Source organism: Capronia epimyces, assembly GCF_000585565.1.
Source record: "Capronia epimyces CBS 606.96 chromosome Unknown aczIQ-supercont1.4, whole genome shotgun sequence".
Classification (NCBI taxonomy): Eukaryota; Fungi; Ascomycota; class Eurotiomycetes; order Chaetothyriales; family Herpotrichiellaceae; genus Capronia; species Capronia epimyces.
Window position 1 is genome coordinate 3,251,819 of NW_006912907.1, and position 17,921 is coordinate 3,269,739.

Sequence of the window (17,921 nt, forward strand, 5' to 3'; positions counted from 1 at the left end):
CGAGGTGCGACACCGCGACCTTAGCCGTTGCCAGGCAATGGAGGTGAACCTGGTCTCTTAGATTCACAACTCTGTGTATATCAACATGGTGGACCAACGACCGCCATATTTAACAAATGTGGCTATTATCGCATGGTACGAGACTGGAGAAAGAGTTACCACCCTCAGAGTTCATGATATTGATATTCACAAGAACTAGCAGGAACAGTGGAGTGAGGGATTTGCGGAGAAACGCTCAGACTCAGGGCAGCTGGGTCCCTGAGTCCCATCTCTGGAAGACTATCCGTACTACTATGTAGTAGTCACCTAGTAGTGGCTCCTATGTATCCGTACTTAGGTGCTCCGTACCTAAAGTACACACTATTATTATTAGTGTCTACCATGCGACGCAGGCTCCCAAGGCCTAAGGGGGCCTCTAGGACTTAGGGACCTACAGTACGGATACAGTAAGTTCTTAGGCTTCCTCGGCCCCGAGTGCAACCCACTGCACAGTGCTGGGCATGTGCAGCCCATCAAGAATAATGGCACTCCAGTACTGAGAATCCGCCAACATACATATGTCTATCTCATTGACACCACTCACCCAATTCTGACAGGGCATGTTGTTTCCCTTCCAAGCACCCTCTCTTTATTAAGTTCTTCTGTACCCCTGTCAGAAGGTCCTGTCGGCCATCTGCTTCTGACATGTCACCATCCTAGTCTTTTGTCGAATGATTCGCGCGACCACCTGCACAGCAGTGAGAAACCAGATCGGCCCGCGCAACCTCAACTACTTCCTATTACACCCACGTCGTGCGACCCTCCTCACCGACAGAAATTGAACAGACCTTGCACCTCCGCGATCAATCTGTACGGGACGACTCTATCATGCGGCCTCTTGCCACCACTCTCCCAGCCGATCTTTCTTCTACGGTTCAATCCGGCTAGAACATTCATGACCAGACCTGCTTCACGGCCTCGGAGGTGTTGCACGTGAAAATTGTCTGAGGTTGCTTCACAAATCACCATGTCATATACTGTCCAGCAGCGCCAGCGCGGCGCACTCCAGCCTGGCGATATATTAGTGGTCATTCGTATGTCGCGCTGCCTTGCCTGCAGCTTTCAGAGACGCGCTGACAAGAAGGGAACCAGATGATTTCGATGCCCGAAGTCCGGATGAATTAACCCTCCGAAAATCCGACCAGGTTGAGTTAGTTGAACTGGATGAGGGTTTTGGAGATGGCTGGTATTTAGGACGGCATCTCGGCCAGGGTACCACAGGGCTGTTCCCTGGAGGTAAGATGCTTCACCGTCAATAAGTCTCGTGATGGCTGACCTGTTACCAGTCTACACTGCGAAGCTCCCTCCGAACTTCACTCCTGTGGGCGCCTCGAACCTGGTACCCAGCCAGCTTGCACAAAGGCTATCCAACGGTACAAAGGCTGAACCATCTGAACGGACCATACCAGAAGACCAGTCGAGCACTCGTCGCTCGCTCGTCTCCAAAGCCCCAGTACCGTCTTCATCAATGTCATATCTTCCCTCTATACAGCGCAGTATTGGCCAGGCTCTATCAGGCACGACTAGCGGAGAGGACAGTCCTGTCATGAATGAAACATTGAGCGTTATAGACGAACACATTACAGACCTGAGCACGCCGCGACAAAGTCTCGCCCCTCCCCGATTCCCGACGGAAGATTCTGAAAGCGAATACAGCAGTCATCTGGATCGAGCGTCCTATGTTGCAGGCCCAGAGACTGACAGTGAAGAGAATTCGCCTCTTACCGAGGCCGATGTGAAGCAATGGGATGCCAAAGAGACCGCTGAATTCTTGAGAGGTCTTGGAGTGGACTCAAAGCACTGCGATATATTTGAAGAGCAGGAAATAACAGGAGACGTCTTGTTGGACATGGACCAGTCTTTTATTCACATGAAAGAGTATGATTTCGGATTAATGGGTCGCCGACTAAAGACCTGGCACAAGATTCGGGACTTTCAGAATCAGATTCGGTTCTCCAAAGACTCGAGAAAGAGCAGCTTGAGGCAAAACAGCTCCAGTGAGGATGTGGCACGAGCTCATTCCCGTGCTTTATCTGGCGCCACCATCCTCCCTCGGATTCCTAGTTTGATGGAGGAGCCAGGGCTATCTATTCGCCAGTCGCAGCATGCTCACCCATACGTTCACGCTGGGACTGCGTCACCTTCTCTCGATTCACAATTACCCCCTTCGCCTTTCGCGAGATCTCAGCTTGGTGGAAGCACTCCTCCATCTCCATGGAGAGCATCGATGGCCACCGAAAGTCCCAGTCGTCCATCAGCTGCGTCAGTTCGGGAATTGCACCACTCGCGGCGCCACTCCTCGATCGAATATGCGAAACACGGACCCCAGGAGACGTCTTTTGGATCCTTTGCATCTGGCTCGCCCCCTCACAAGAAAAACGCATCGCTTGACAGAGATTGGTCAATAAGCAATGCCACAACCACTAATCCTGGTGCAAGCACGCCTTCGCTTAAAGTGGACGTCGGCAAGAATATCAGCGTATTGGCTGACTCTCCATTTGATGGAGAGCCCTCTACCGTCGATATCGACCGGGGTTACTTCAGTGGCAATGAGGTTGAGAATCGGAAATCCCGAAATCTATTGAGGAAGAAAGGCGGCGGAGAGAATGCTAATCATTCCCGTCAGTCTAGCATGATCGAGGAGGCCCGCAGACCTGCCCTAGGCGTCAAGCGGCATTCGCGGCTCAGCAGCGCTGACTCTATTAGAGACCGAGGATCTGCGACAATGTCCTTAGCGGCGAAGGCCTATCTCAGCCAATCATCCAAAAGTCGAGCTCGGTCTTCGAGCGCGCGGAACTTAACCATAGAACGGTCGCCTGTTGCCCCGTCTCCAACAGTCACGAATTTGGAGGATGACAACCTGTCGGCCTTGTCGTCTCCGAAGCTGCTCGGTGGTTCTGTGTCCCCGGCTGCGGTTGTGTCTCTGCCGTGGGCAGCATCTCAAAAAGCTCGAAAGTTGTTTGGTCTCCGAGCAGCATCCGAGGCAATTACAGGAAGCGAGAAAGAGGCGGCGAAGTCCTCCAATATTACCACAGAACCGCTCAAAGAGAGCCCCTTGGCTTCGCCCTCGGGTTCTCAGACACCCTCCGCGACATCACGGAGTTTCGAGATCGACAATACCGATACGTCTTCGAAGGGCACCGTCGAACAACTCGGACCGCTTTTACACACCAAAACCACCGTGCGCACACATCCGAAGACTAAGCGCCAAACAAGTGCTTACACAAAGGGGTTGCTACCCATTTCTCCCGCCGAAGCACAGAAGCACTGCGACTACTATGGATGGATGAAGAAAAAGTCTGGGGGAATTATGACTCAGTGGAAGCCTCGGTTCTTCATTCTTCGAGGGCGACGGCTGTCATATTACTATTCTGAGACTGACACTGAAGAGAAGGGGATAATTGATATATCTGGGCATAAAGTCCTGAGGGCCAGCTCGGACCCGATTACGACACTCCAAGCGACTATAGCCGGCGGGACATCAACACCTGGCGCATCAGGGTCTGCAACCGGAAATTCACACGATACGTCCCGCAACTCCAGCGGCGGTGGACCGTTCTTCTTTAAGCTTGTGCCTCCTAAAGCAGGGTCGTCCAGAGCCGTTCAATTCACCAAGCCGACTGTCCATCTGTTTCAAGTCGATAACATCGTTGAGGGAAGAAAATGGATGGGCGAGATCCTGAAAGCGACCATTGAGCATGACTTATCGAGCTTTGAGACCACCAATCGACAGAAGACGATTAGCCTGATTAAAGCAAGGGCACGGAAGGAAAGGCCGCCTGCGCTCAAAGAAACCGAGGAGATAGCTGAGCTGGCGGAGAAGCCAACCCCTGGGGAGGAGAAGAGCCTGCAAGAGAGTGGACTAAACATACAAGGACTGGAGCTTCACGAGCCCAATATAGATCTCCAGCTGAATGGGGATTCCAGTGGAACGAAAGCCAGCCCAGGAGATGATGCAGACGAGAAGACGGAGACATGATGATATCTTGGAATACATGACTTGACACACATACTCGTACTCTGTAATTAAGATCTACCTAGGTATCTTTGTTTAGATTTCAGGGGGGTGGAAATTAAAATAAGAACCAGTCTGACCAGCCAAACGCTAATAGTTGCATGCAGTCGAGCCCTGTCAGACAGCGGGGGTTTTCCCGGTATGAAAGGGGCCGAGTCGCGCAGGCACTCACTCACTCACTCCCCTTCTCTCCGCGTTTCAATCTGCTCTATTTACTATTCTTTAATAAACATTGTCTGGCAGGCACTCACCGACCGATTGCACTCCTTTTCTGGCGCCTGGCTGTCTTTCTCTCCATAGTTCAATGTATATGTTTGCACTTGCAAACAAGTCGCTGCGCCTTCTTGTCCCGGCCGCTCTCTGCCTGACCATATATTTGTACCTTTATCCAGCATTCCATGGATGTGCTTTTCCTTCTAGAAGTGCCTCGACGCTGACTGCCTTCACCGAGACTCTTGAACAACATATCCCTCTCTCGCACCTCTCGAACGCGTTGCCTGACGACGCCCTGCGTGTGCCTTTCCGACTCCTCATCTTCGCCGATCCGCAGCTCGAGGGTGATAGTTCCCTTCCCAAGCCTGAGGATGGCTTCCTGCCCAAGATCGCGCGGCACTGGTCGAGGTTCTGCTCACAAGATGCCGCAGACATCTTCCCCACTGCTATTGAGATAACACGGGCAATCTTCCTTCAAGACATTCCAGAAGCATTCCAGGCGCTGCGGAAGCGATTGGACCTGTTCGGCAACGACTACTACCTGGGTCACATCTATCGCACTTTACACTGGTGGACGAGACCTTCCCATGTCACGGTACTCGGAGACTTGATCGGTAGCCAATGGGTAACTGATGGAGAATTCGAATGGCGAGGATGGAGGTTTTGGAATAGAGTCTTTGCCAACATCAACAGGGTCGAGGATGAACTCGTCACGCTGGCAAGGCCAGAGGAAGAGAGGGCTTTCGACATGAATGATGATAGCTGGGCGACCAAGATCATAAATGTGGCAGGGAATCATGACATTGGATATGCTGGAGATGTATCGAGGCATAGGATGGACCGATTCGAACGAGTTTTTGGAATGGCCAACTGGGACATCAGATTCCGCCATCCTCGACTAGACGATACAGGGTCGACGAACACGACAGGCCACCATCCATCGCTGCACTTGGTTGTCCTGAACAGCTTGATTTTGGATACACCTGCTTTGTCCGAGGATCTTCAAGCAGAGACCTACGACTATCTCAACAACCTCGTTTCTCATCGTTTGAGACCGGTGGAGGACCGATCTTCCTTCACTCTCCTGCTCACGCATCTGCCGCTTCACAAGAGAGCAGGGGTCTGTGTTGATGCTCCTTTCTTCGATTATTGGGGTGATGACGATGGCGGCGGTGTTTACAGGCCTAAGGGCTTAAAGGAACAAAATCATCTGAGTGAACATGTTAGCCACCAGGGCATATTAGAGGCGTTGTATGGCATGAGTGGGAACATTGATACCCCAGCCCAAGGCAAAGGTAGACAGGGCCTTATCTTGACTGGCCATGACCACGAAGGCTGCGATGTGTGGCATCATATCTCGCCCAAAACAGTGTGGTCTGGTTCCAGCAACCCTACTGAGGATGAACGGACCACATGGGACGCCATGCACTGGACCCAGGCAAATCACAGCAGGTCCCATACTGGGGTTCGGGAAGTCACCCTGCGAAGCATGATGGGAGACTATGGAGGGAACGCAGGACTTCTGAGTGTTTGGTTCGACTTCGCCACCGGGGCGTGGAGTTACCAGATTCAGATGTGTGGATTGAACGTCAAAATATGGTGGGCCGTCCACGTCCTTGATTTCGTGGTCTTGGGTATTTGGCTGTTCAGCCTTGTCAGGAACGTCCTTAGCCACGAGAAACTTTCACGTCTTGAAAAGTACCAGGCTGTCCCGCAAAGCGCAACGAAAGCACATGCCTGAAAGGGAGCCGGCTGGTTTCTGGCCATGCTTCGCGGGCTCCTCACATATGGTGCACCTGATATGAAAATTCAGTGGCGCAGCTCAACCTCTACATGACTCCGTTTTCCACACGACGGTCAAATAAGCGGCTTCTCCTGCTCAGATAAATCGCTATGGGTCGCAAATATATAAAGAAAAGGGGCCGGAAAGCCCACGGTTCATCATACGACACGGGCGAGCACTTCCCAAGGGTTGGCGCTCATAGCCTAGACACAGTCTCCGAGACTGGCAGCAGAATCCCGAGTTCATCAGAGAGCCCAAGATTCAGATCCACAGCGGTCTCCATATGTGCGCCGACTGTGAGGCGCCCACATGCGTCAAGGATTTCTGTGATGGATCTATGGATGTATCAGAACCTGACAACAGCGAGGAACCATCCAGAGCAACCCATCTTCTATCGAAAGATGGACCCAACACGCATGTACTACATAGGTTGTATCATCATGGCAGAAAAAGGGTCTTGTCGGTCCAGCGAGCTCTTCAAATCCATCTATTTCAGGCCAAGTACTGGAGTTATACATGAATGCGCGGGGCGATGAACTAGCTGGATCTCGAAAGTTCACAAGAGTCAGAATCGGGTTTGAAGCCATCCCCGGTAGTTCCTATACCGGAACAAGCTTATCCCAAGCCCCAGCCCCTTCAAGGTGATGTTCTGCTTGAAAATACTCAAGGAGTGGAACAATGACAGGAGGGAAGTGGAACGAAGGTTTTGGAAGGCGTTCAAGTGTTACCTATTGGGAGATTGACATGTCCCTCAGTTCGCTATTGATTCAACTACGGTCCAGTCTTGATATGTGATGGTTGAATGGGGCAGGCAAGGGCATATGAACTGAGTGGAAAGAGAAAGAGAACTGTAAGACTACGAATGATGAGAGCACGGAGCCGTTTCCTGGCACACATGCCGCCGGTCCCAGAGTGACAACGATCACCTGGAGTGACAATGTCACCAAAACAAATTGAGCCTTACGAGATCTATCACCCTTCACGCTGTCACATATGCTCTTCTTGCATGTGCTTTTTCCGGCTCCTCGATCCCTATATATACCTGCTCATCTTTGCCTCCTGACCACAACCTCTTCCTCTCCCCTCTCATCCACAGTCTCGACGATCAGACTATCAGACTATCAGACTATCGTACAGCAGCAAAGATGGTCCTCCACATTGTCTTTGTCGACACGCTTGAGAGACCGTTGTCATATGACTGGGGTACCAACGTCTACGAAGCCTGTCCAGCCTGCATCAGTGCTCACGAGTTGCGCACTTGCGATGGTGAGACTGCTGTGACGTTCCATCTCTGCAAGAAACATGCGACACTGTGAGTGTATCCCAGTCGATCTTTTTGTTTCAAACACCGGATTCTGCCCAGCGTCAGAGTGAGATGGACAGGAACCATGGAACTCCAGGCTTTCCCTTTCACTTGACCCTCGAACAATGATTCTGGCAAAGAAGCCGTCAAACATATGAAGCCTAGCATGCCGATCTCACACTCAAATACTAACAAAGTGAACCAGGTGTGACGACAACAACAACACGGAGAAGGTCCTGCTTAACGAGATCCGACGCATGATGCACCCGTTGTACTCAGCAGTGCCTCTACCGGGAGTGTCGCGACAAGAACTCGGCAAGGACATCAAGATCTCGGTGGTGTCTGAGAAGCCTGAGCCCAAAAAGAGGTTCAACTTCAGAAACAAGAGCGCGAGTACTGATGTAGCCCGTGAGCTGCTTCCCTACCCAACCATCCGGTACGCCCATGCTGAAGGATGTAACTACTCGGAGCAGCCTCAAGTGGTGGTCAAGTCTGCCGAGGAGGTGCAGATGATGGACCAGTTTGCAAAGCAGCGACTCCTCCACATCAAGGCGTTGCTGGCTGCAGATGTCGACGCCATTCTAGACGATCAGGGGCGTGATGCCCGTGACTGCATCGACGAGTTCATCAAACAGCAACGGCAAGAGCGTGAACTCGAATGCCGTTCCCGTTCCCGTTCCCGTTCGCGTTCTCACTGGGAGTTTGACTCGAACTCTGACCTCTCCTCTCCTGCTGCCTCTGCGTCTCCGTGTGCTTCTACTGGGTCGTTGATGTCTGGTCGCGGCTCTGGACATGGACGTGATCCAGGCGCCACAGTCGTCGGCGACCACGACAGCAACACGACGGCCAACAAGCTGAAGCTCAAGCACAAGCACCATCAGAATCGCCATCTCCACATTGATCTGAAGCTGGCCTTTGAGACTGACGCGAGAAAGACGCTCGTGGCGGAGATGACTCGCCTGGAACAGAGCATTCCGTTGAGCCGCCCTGCCAAAGCCCTGTATTTCAAGCGATGCAATGGCGAGTACAGAAACGGCGTTGGCGATATCCTGGTCAAGAACGATGTCGTGTCTTCGCGGTCGCCATGGGCTCCCATATCGGCCAACAACTACGGCTACGCTGTTCTCAAACCATCCAAGGCCTCTGGATCGGACCACAGCGCACCTGCCAGCTCTCCAGCCGAACCATCGTCGTCGTCCTCCTCCTCGTCGTCCACTTCCCTCGACGGCGATTTCCTCGCCCGCCTCCCTCCTCCGACCAGATTCAAATTCACCACTGACATCCTCATGGCCCGCGAGGACATGGTGCGCACCGGTGCCGTCGGTGCTTACGATCTGTGTCTCACCTGCTGGGACTTCAATCGTCTCGAGCGCACTGCTACTGTGAATGAGAAGTGATGATGATGAACATGGGCGTATATCAAGCGCTAGGAATGGTGGAATAGTGGAATGGTGGAAGATGGGATGACGGGGGAGGAGAAGGAAGGGAAACAAGCCAAGAAGACGACCTGCACAGCCTGCTCGAGCAACTGACAAACTGGCCGGTGCTGAAGCATTGCTTCCCGTGGCTTGGGTTTGAGGGCCAGTACGACTGCTTTGGACTGACTGTGGTCTGGTTGCGACTGGTGCTAGGGTCATCCAGATTGGGGTTTCCCAACAGACAGCGGGAAGGGATGGGAAGGGAGACAAAGCGAGGTGATGTGACGGAAGGGGTATCACAAAGGATTGAATGATAGGCCGAGGCTGACCGCGACAACACTGCGGAGGACCGACCTCATCAAAGCTACAAGGCAAGCAAAGAGAGACTGCCATAGACTTTCTAAAGAGACGATGACACTTCACAAACACAAACTGATGCGACCCCAATTCGTATTGCTATTGCATCTGTCTTTTGTCTAGAGAAGCTACCTTGATCGGTCTCGCACCGACGCAGATGTGTTGTATCACCTGCTAGAGCTATCGTAAGGGGAATATCAGGGGTTAGGTGGTCAAGGAAAGAAATTTGTTTGAGTGTTCAGCATGGCATCCCGGCTCTTGAAACCCCATGCTCCCTCCCTCCATTGGTTGCAGCAGCCTGGGAGGCGCCATAAACACATTCAAGATTGACGACCAACTCCCAACACCTACTCAGCCTTCTCTGTGCCTGCCTCAGCACCTGCAGTCGAAGTCTCGGCCTCCTTTGGTGCTTCACTTGATGTGCCGGCAGCTTCCTGTGGCTCGGCCTCGGAAGAGGTCCAAAGAGTCTGCAAACATGTTAGCGCGTTGTTTAAAGGAACCTGAGGGGTAGTGACGAACAAGGTTGTCTCTCAGCAGTTGCATGATCAGCGTGGAGTCCTTGTAGCTCTCTTCGCTGAGAGTATCGAGTTCAGCAATGGCGTCGTCGAAAGCCTGTTTGGCGAGGTGGCAGGCCTGATCGGGCGAGTTGAGGATCTCGTAGTAGAAGACGGAGAAGTTCAGGGCAAGGCCAAGGCGGATGGGGTGGGTTGGGGCAAGATCGGTTTGAGCAACCTCGGTGGCGGACTTGTAAGCCTCCAGGGACTTGTCGGCCGATTCCTTCCTCTTGTCTGCGACAGCAAATTCGGCAAGGTAGCGATGGTAATCACCCTTCCTGTTTGAGGAGGTCAACACCTGGCATGACAGCATAGGCAAACGTGAGGGAATCTTACATCTTGTAATAGAAGACCTTGGATTCGCCCGATTGAGCCGAAGGAATCAAATGCTGGTCGAGAACCTCAAGGATGTCCTCGCAGATCTTGCCGAGCTCCTCCTCGATCTTTTGACGGTATTCCTTGATGAGTTTGACCTGAGCTTCATTGCCCTTCGACTCTTCCTTTTGCTCGATAGACGTGACGATTCTCCAGGAGGCACGTCGGGCGCCGATGACGTTTTTGTAGGCAACGGACAGAAGATTTCGCTCCTCGACGGAGAGCTCTTGATCCGCAGAGGCAACAACCTTCATGTTCTCGACCATTTCTAAACACGACATCAGTCGCTGTGTGCGCCGTCACAAGAAATCAACGTACCTTCGTAGCGCTCGGCTTGCTCGGCAAGCTTTGCCAGATAGACCGACTCTTCTACACCCATTTTGGTGGTTGTTTCGATGGACTAGTGTAGAGGAATAGAGACCTGTTGGAATGATGGATTAGCCCGGTCACCCGAGACACGCGATCGGTCGGAACAACGATAACACGAAAACGCGGCCAATGACAAGGAACTGGCAGTGCTGACGATTGTTCGAGGAGCAGACCGCGAGCACTGTAGCGTCCAGAAGATCGTTCGCCTTCGTCGCGATTGTAGCTGTGGCTGCGCAGATTCGAGATTAGGTGAAGTGGACACTGATGTGGGATTGACGTCAACCAGAGGCGTGTTCTGTTGGGAGGACAAAAGGGAGGTGCAGGCAGAGATCGCGGTGGAAGGCAACGCTCGCAAAGTCTGAGTAGGATCCAGGCCACAGTGCCGATAACGCTTGATCGATCGGGAGCGCAAGTCGACGGGTGAAGAGTCTCGCGGGCTGCAGGGAGACGTGGGGTACAGGAATGCCTGGGATAAACAGGTGTTGGATCTGGAGGGTGACTTACCGTCGGAAAGGAATTGAGGGATGACTGAGAGCGGCGAAGGCGAGGATTCGGGTGATGGAGATGGAGAGCAACGACGATGGATGTCAAGGTTGAAGGCGGTGATTGTAAGGTGTGTCAACAAGTAGAAAAGGGCAGAGATGGGAATCGCAGGTGAAGAGTGTTGTGCGCAGCAGCTGGACGCAGGCGGTGGGAACTTAGTGGTGCAAGGGAGACCAGACTGTCATTCCCTCACACATTCACTTGACTGGACTGGGGGGGGAGGCAGTTGTAGGGGGGCGAGCTGGCCATGGGATGGGGCCTAAGGCGGCAGACTTCTCCTCTGTAGGCATCTAATCACGGGAAAGTTCACGCCTGTCCCGGATTAGGTAAAATGCTGACGGGACTAGCGGCTGCAACGAAATACCTCTATTTCAATGTTGGTTTATTCACGCCTATTCCCTAATACCAAATACCATCACCAACTCCGACAAAATACCTTATTAGTGGTATGTGCTCCGTACTGTGCATCTCAGAAAGGACAACCTGGTCTCGTTTGTTTCAAGCCTGGATCGGGGCTGACCGTTTTGTTCATTATTACGCCACGCCATCGCCATCATCAAGCCATCATATTTGATGGGACTTTGACATCCGCAACAAGATGATTCAGGAGGACGTCAACTGGAGCCCCATCCTCGATTGGAGGGTTTAATTGCCTTCTGTATGGCTTCTTTAGGAGGCCTATGACGAAGTGAAGTGAAATGATGTGCGTGCTTCTTTGTTGGTAGACGCAATCTCATTTGTCCCATGTGCCATCACTACAACTGACCACTGGAAATGCCATTTCCGTTCTGAGACCTGAGCACACGCTGCTCCAAGGTGTGAGGTTTGTGGCTGTGTTGTACTAGCGTCTAATGAGTAGATGGCTCTCTGCTCCTCCGTACAACAGCTGATGCCAGGCTGCGAGTCGTTAGGGGCTAAGGGGCCGCATAAAACAGGGGAACGCAGTGCTGTATTAGAGACAATTCGTTTTTATCCTTTATTACCTGAATCAAGTTGGCCATGGTGCGTAATCTCCGTATTGACAAAAGCTGCTACTGCACTAGCTCGCGTCACGTGCACCTCGTCATCTCTGCGAGCTTTCCCGCAGGCCGAACTTGGCTTTGACCTCTGACCTCTGACCTCTGACCTTTTGAATTGCTGCTCTGCAATCTCAATCGTCAAACTCTCAGCTTGACCAGATCTCATCCCTCTCTCCCTCCCTCAATCAGCCAGCTAGTCAGCTAGCCAGCCAGCAAACATGCTACGAACCCACGTCGTCAAGCTCGCAAGGGCTGCCCCCTCCGTCCAGCGGTCTTTCTCCGTCGCCGCCATCAGAGCCTCCGAGGGCGATACCGGTGGCATCCGCTCTGGCGGCATCGCTGCAGGGTATGTGTGACCTTTCCTGATCGGATCGATCATTTGCGTTGCGTTGCGTTGACACTGGCATTTGCACCTGCATTTGCATCTATCCAATGTTGTTGTCATTTCCGTATCAGACCAAAACCAGACACAGACTGACGCTATGTGTTTTCCTCTCGTCATTTAGGGATTCGTGGACCCGCCGAGAGCAAGCCAGCGAAACAAAGTTCATCCGCGAGAAGGAAATGGAAAGGTATATCTCTACCTATCTGCATATCTACCTCCCTACCTCTCTACCTACCTAGCTGCCTGATCACCTACCTATCTACCCAACCCAATTGAATACCTAATCGCCTACAAACCTACCCACTACCCACTACCCATCTCGATCAATCCGAGTACCTGATCTCTGGATGCCCGAGAACCCATTCCTTTCCTCCCACCCTACGGAGTTATCGTAAAAAAACCAAAAACCCCCACACTCCGTTTGACTAGAACGGAACCTCAGGAGTAAATGAAACGAAAACAAAAACTGACTGCGTGACTTGTTCAATAGTCTCCGAAAGTTGAAGGAGAAACTTGCCCAACAACGAAAGCACCTCGACGAGCTGGACCAGCACATCAAGGATCTGGAAAGCGAGCGCTCGGGTGAACAGTAAAAACCAGATGCTGGACAGGGTGGACATGGGTGCACATTGTTGATGTGGGGGAGAGTCGAGGCACGACAATGGAGTCACATGGTTGATTGAGCCGCGAAACACCGACCGTCGACGTGGGAAATACCTATCAACATCTGCTCTCTCTTCTCTCTTCTCTACTGAGGACAGAGTTGCTTCCTCACCCACCCACTCACTCCCTCAGTGCCTTCCTACTGGAGTAGTTAGTTACGTACCTGTACTGTACAGACTTGGCCGCGTCGAAATCGAGAATCGAGATTGAATTGCTCCCTCTACCCATCCAGTCTCGTGCCTATTCTACATGAGGTACCAGTGTCCTGTGCTGCGAAACTGAACTGCCTTTCATTGCCCTTGAAGTTTGCCATTTTATTTGGATCCCGTGATCGGTCCGCAGTAGATTGCTCCCCAATGCCATCTTGAGAGGCCTCCTGAGCCATAGCCCTAGCCCGACCAGGACGCCGCTTACGCCCGATCAAACCCAGCCTGGTCGTTTTGCGTGCCGCTCCTATCATGCATGCATGCCCTTATCTTCTTCCCATGTAGCTTCGATAGAAGTCCTGGACCGCCAAACTGCCGTTCCCATCCGCAGAGTTCGTTAGGTAGCCCAAAGTGCTCGCCGACTTCTGTGCGGCAGCCACTTTCTCTTGCAGGGCAACGGTGCCCTGATCGATCGCCTGGAGCTGGACTAAATGCGAGTTCAGAATCTTGACGATCTGGGTGATCTGGAGACTGGGTTAGTCTTATCTGCAAATGTCAATGATGGTCGTCAAAGCTTACCGGTTCATCAGCCTTGCCAGTCTTGTTCAGGCTTGCATTGGCGGCATTGACCTCCTCAACCATGCTCTCCAGATCATGTTCCATCTCGTCTAGTCTTTCCCCAAGCTTCTCCGCCAGCTTGTAGGTTCTCTCCCTCTCCTGATCGGGTCCGCCTAGTTCACTTGGGTTGGTGCTATCCTTTGCCAGCATCTCCTCCACATCGTTTTCGTACTTCGTAAGCCAGCTCTCCAACTCGACTTGTTGGTTTTCCACTGCCGCAAGCTGCATGTCGACACTCATCGTCTGCCTCTCACAGGTGCGCGTCTTGACATAGAGCTTGTCGATTTTGGAAGAGTTGTCCACGATCAGCTGATCCCAGCGTGCGATAACTTCTGCATGTTCCTTGAACTCTTTGGAATATCGTGACATGTCAGTCGCCCATCTTGTAAGGATCTCATCCATGGTCTTGTTGCGTAGCCGCGACTGCGCAGGAGGAGCTGGCCCGGCTGTAGACGTCTGTGTGCCCGAAATTCCAGGAAAACCAACGGGAGTGGTAGCAGTAGCAGTCCCAGCTGTTGCTGTGGTGGAGGAGGTGGTCGTAGCAGGCTGTGACGACGGCGCTGTCGATGTAGAGGGAAACGAAAATGGACTGGCAGCGGGGGCTGATGTCGTAGTGGGTTGAGGAGCTGAGGTGGTCGCTGCAGGAGCAAATGAAAAGGAACTTTTGGGAGCACCAGAAGATGCTGTACCAGCCGTAGCTCCACCAGTTGCAGGGGGAGCAGTAGTAGAAGTGCTGGATGCACCAATGTTGAAACCAGAGAACATGGGCTTCTGGGCAGGCGCTGGAGTTGCTTGAGATTCTGCTGCTGAAGCTTGCGTTGAAGACGGTCCGAATGAAAAGGCAGGCTTAGTTGGCGCTGACGCTTCGGTAGTCGTGGTAGGTTTCGAGAAGAGACTAGGCCCGCCAGCAGATTGTTTAGAGGTGTCACTGAAAAGAGACGGAGCTGTCGATGAAGTGGGCTGGGGCGCTGGCAGAGCTGACGCGGCGGGCGTCGAGGCTGAACTCGATGCAGGTCCGGCAAAGGAGAACAGGGGCTTTTGTTCAGAGCTGGAGGCAGCTGCTACGGGCTTAGAGGTAGATGTAGTGTCTGCCGGCTTTGAGGGCGCTCCAAAACTAAAACCCGAACCTGGTTTGGCTGCGTCAAAGAGAGGTGCTGCGGTTGTTGATGCACTCGATGAGGGTGCTGAGGTTTCAGCAGGTTTGCCAAAGCTCAATGTGGTGGGTTTTGACGCATCTGCAGCAGGCTTTGCACCGAACAGCCCTCCGCCGCCTGTGCTCGCACCAAAAGTCGAGCCGGATGGAGGAGGTCCAGCGGGTGTAGTTGAAGCGTTGCCGAAACTGAAGAGATTGCTGCCGCCACTTGTTGCAGGCGTGGTAGAACCAAACAAAGGTGCTGCCGATGTTGTTGTCGACGGGACCGGCGCCTTATCCGGTGTACCAAAGCCAGGTTGTGAAGCACCACTGCCTTGATTGGCCTCTGGCTTTTTGGCACCGAAAAGGCCAGCAGCAGCAGCACCGCCTCCGCCTCCCGATGCACTGCCTTGCCCAAAGAGGCTCGGCGTGCTGGACTTGTTTTGTGCTGCTCCGAACAAAGACTGCGAAGGAGAGTTTGACGACGTTGGCTGGTTAAACCCTCCAAAGCTGAAGGATGGGGCATTGGTATTTGAACCTGAAGTGCTAGGTGCAGCAGCAGCAGTATTTCCGAACAGACTGCCTCCCGATGCAGGTTTATTGGATGTGCCAAATATTGACTGACTGCCTCCTCCTCCTCCTCCTCCCCCTCCACTGGTAGACGCGGGTGCACCGAAATTGAAGGATGCCATCGTGACGGTAGGCCAGCGAAGGATGTGTTGTTTGTGTTCAAGGGGTCCGAATTCAGCAAGATGGCATTGCAGCAAGGAAAAGGCCGATATGCTGGGATGTGAACAATCCGCTTTCGCTGTCGCTGCGAGCTGCAAAGAAGTAGCTGGTGCAAAGCGAATGCGTGACTGACTGATGTGGACGCGCTTCAAGACTCAAGACGCGGAACAAAAAGTCGTCGCAGCGCAGTTGCATCCAATGAATAATGGTGGCGCTGGGGAATGGGATTGAGACTGGGCTGCGCTGCCTGCAACTGACCCCAGACTGCGCCGCTTTTATGTCCGCTTTCACCCACCTTCCACCTTCGATAGCATGAACGCACCAGTGCTTAGTTAGTATGTACATGATTGAAAAATGCAAGACTACAAGACTGGGCTGCATCTTCCAGAACATTCAAAGCCTCCTCTACTGACTGCCTTGGAACTCAGAAGATGCAGCAAGTCTAGCAATAAAGTGCTTGTTAGGCACCAATTCTACATCGCCAAAAGTACAATCTTTGGCTACCTGAACGTTTAGCACTAGGGCTTGTAATGATGACTAGGTAGAATGTAAGGAGCCTGAGCAGGAGCCTGAGCCTTCGGATGGTATACGGCACGTCAAACCTAACATTCAAAGTTCTCTCCCACAAGTCTCTCGCTCAACGCCCACAGCCGATCCGCATTTTCTCCCCCTGTCCCATGTGGCTCGACATCCGTAGTCTGACAGTTCTGAAGATAGGCACCAGACTTCCCCTCAAGGCTTGGATCTAGCGCCGCAACCAGCGTTGTCGAAGCGGACGCTGCCAGTGGCTTCGGTTTCTCCAATGGTGGCATCTCTCTGCCGGCGTAAACTTCCTTGTAAGTCTCTATACCTTTGGCGAATAGTTCTTGTGACACGTCGGCTTGTAATTTGGTCTCGAGGACTAGGCCGGGCGTGACAGCGAACGAGAGGATGCCTCTATCCTTAAGCCTTTCGGCCAGGCCAAACGTGAAGAGGATATTTGCAGTCTTGGACTGCGCGTACGCGAGCCAGGGATTGTAGCTGTTGCCGCCATTGAAGTTGTGGTCGTCGAAGCGGACGCCAGATAGTAGGTACCCGTTGCTGCTGACGTTCACGATACGGGCTCCCTTGCCGGCAGCGATGATCTTTGGCAGTAGGAGTTTCGTCAGGAGGAAATGCCCGATATGGTTAGTTCCAAATTGAGCTTCGATGCCCTCAGGAGTCGTTCGGTACTCTTTGAGGGCCATGATTCCCGCGTTGTTGATGAGGACGTCGATCTTGGGGGCGATTCTGTTGATGGCATCGACAGCGGAACGGATGGAGGCCTGATCACCTAGGTCAAGATGGACGAAGTCGACTCTGATGTCCGGATTGATAGCATTGATCTCCTGGAGCACAGGCTCGATTTTGGAGCGTGTTCGGCCGGCTAGGATGAGCTGGGCCGGTTGGGAGACGGCAAGGCTGGTGGCGGTGACAGCGCCTACGCCTCCTGCACTGGGGCCGGTAATGAGGACTAATCCGTCATGTTAGAATGGGTACAGTAATGGCAGGACAATAAGAGTGTCTTCATCATATGCGACCGTCAGACTTACATGTCCTGCCGCCAACATTGCCTGCGAAAGCTTTGGCAACTTCCCTGCCGGTTGTATCAAATCCAAAGGTCGAAGTCGCCATTGTGTAGAACTTTGTCGAGCTGTTTGCGCTGGGTAGAAAATAACTAATATCTTGCGTCCTCCTAGTCCTATATTTTTACTGATGGGTCGACTCTCGTGTTGCAGGGAACCAAATCAACGGCAGTTAGGGTGGTACTTATACTTCATGTCCATTTTCTGCTTGGGGGGATATATAGATATCATATCTATATCGAGTCTGCAACACATAAAGCTCCACTCGATTTGGAATTGAATTCGAACCTTTCGCATCGGCGCGTAAGCATAAGCATGGGTGCACAACATGTCCCGCTGGATCTGTTATTCACTTGAATCACCCGAGCGCATCTCTTCATCGTGCTCGACATATTGACATGAGATGGGCCGCCGGTGTATTGCTCTATCAGCGGAAAGGGAGTGGGAATGAACGGCGCGGGAGAACACGACGCCGAGCGCAAAAACAACATGGACGAGCTCGCATCAATCATAGACACGGTGCAATGCAATGATGAACCTCAGGGCGTCGGAATATAAGGTGCGGGAGAACACGACGCCGAGCGCCAAAACCACACGGACGAGCTCGCACCAATATTAGCCAAGGTGCCACCTAGTGCAATGATGAATCTCATGCG

General features: G+C 52.6%; 7 protein-coding genes across 7 annotated transcripts; 4 read left to right on the forward strand and 3 right to left on the reverse strand.

Annotated features, from left to right (window-relative positions):
* Positions 1-1,006: 1,006 nt before the first annotated feature.
* Positions 1,007-4,018, forward strand: A1O3_05819 (uncharacterized protein; the record flags this gene model as incomplete). The annotated part of the gene is made up of 3 exons (XM_007735939.1): positions 1,007-1,073; positions 1,132-1,275; positions 1,326-4,018. 3 exons carry the CDS (start codon positions 1,007-1,009, stop codon positions 4,016-4,018), a joined length of 2,904 nt encoding a protein of 967 aa, XP_007734129.1.
* A 340-nt stretch (positions 4,019-4,358) lies between these two features.
* On the forward strand, positions 4,359-6,008 carry A1O3_05820 (uncharacterized protein; the record flags this gene model as incomplete). The annotated part of the gene is made up of 1 exon (XM_007735940.1): positions 4,359-6,008. One exon carries the CDS (start codon positions 4,359-4,361, stop codon positions 6,006-6,008), a length of 1,650 nt encoding a protein of 549 aa, XP_007734130.1.
* A 1,187-nt stretch (positions 6,009-7,195) lies between these two features.
* Positions 7,196-8,750, forward strand: A1O3_05821 (uncharacterized protein; the record flags this gene model as incomplete). Its single annotated transcript, XM_007735941.1, has 2 exons — positions 7,196-7,362; positions 7,559-8,750. 2 exons carry the CDS (start codon positions 7,196-7,198, stop codon positions 8,748-8,750), a joined length of 1,359 nt encoding a protein of 452 aa, XP_007734131.1.
* Positions 8,751-9,475: 725 nt separating this feature from the next.
* On the reverse strand, positions 9,476-10,436 carry A1O3_05822 (14-3-3 family protein; the record flags this gene model as incomplete). Its single annotated transcript, XM_007735942.1, has 4 exons — positions 9,476-9,595; positions 9,648-9,960; positions 10,019-10,325; positions 10,376-10,436. 4 exons carry the CDS (start codon positions 10,434-10,436, stop codon positions 9,476-9,478), a joined length of 801 nt encoding a protein of 266 aa, XP_007734132.1.
* Positions 10,437-12,206: 1,770 nt separating this feature from the next.
* A1O3_05823 (uncharacterized protein) lies at positions 12,207-12,966 on the forward strand (the record flags this gene model as incomplete). Its single annotated transcript, XM_007735943.1, has 2 exons — positions 12,207-12,334; positions 12,864-12,966. The coding sequence occupies 2 exons, from the start codon at positions 12,207-12,209 to the stop codon at positions 12,964-12,966; spliced, it is 231 nt and encodes a 76-aa protein (XP_007734133.1).
* A 542-nt stretch (positions 12,967-13,508) lies between these two features.
* On the reverse strand, positions 13,509-15,624 carry A1O3_05824 (uncharacterized protein; the record flags this gene model as incomplete). The annotated part of the gene is made up of 2 exons (XM_007735944.1): positions 13,509-13,706; positions 13,762-15,624. 2 exons carry the CDS (start codon positions 15,622-15,624, stop codon positions 13,509-13,511), a joined length of 2,061 nt encoding a protein of 686 aa, XP_007734134.1.
* A 639-nt stretch (positions 15,625-16,263) lies between these two features.
* A1O3_05825 (uncharacterized protein) lies at positions 16,264-17,314 on the reverse strand (the record flags this gene model as incomplete). Its single annotated transcript, XM_007735945.1, has 2 exons — positions 16,264-17,153; positions 17,233-17,314. The coding sequence occupies 2 exons, from the start codon at positions 17,312-17,314 to the stop codon at positions 16,264-16,266; spliced, it is 972 nt and encodes a 323-aa protein (XP_007734135.1).
* Between the last annotated feature and the right edge of the window lie 607 nt (positions 17,315-17,921).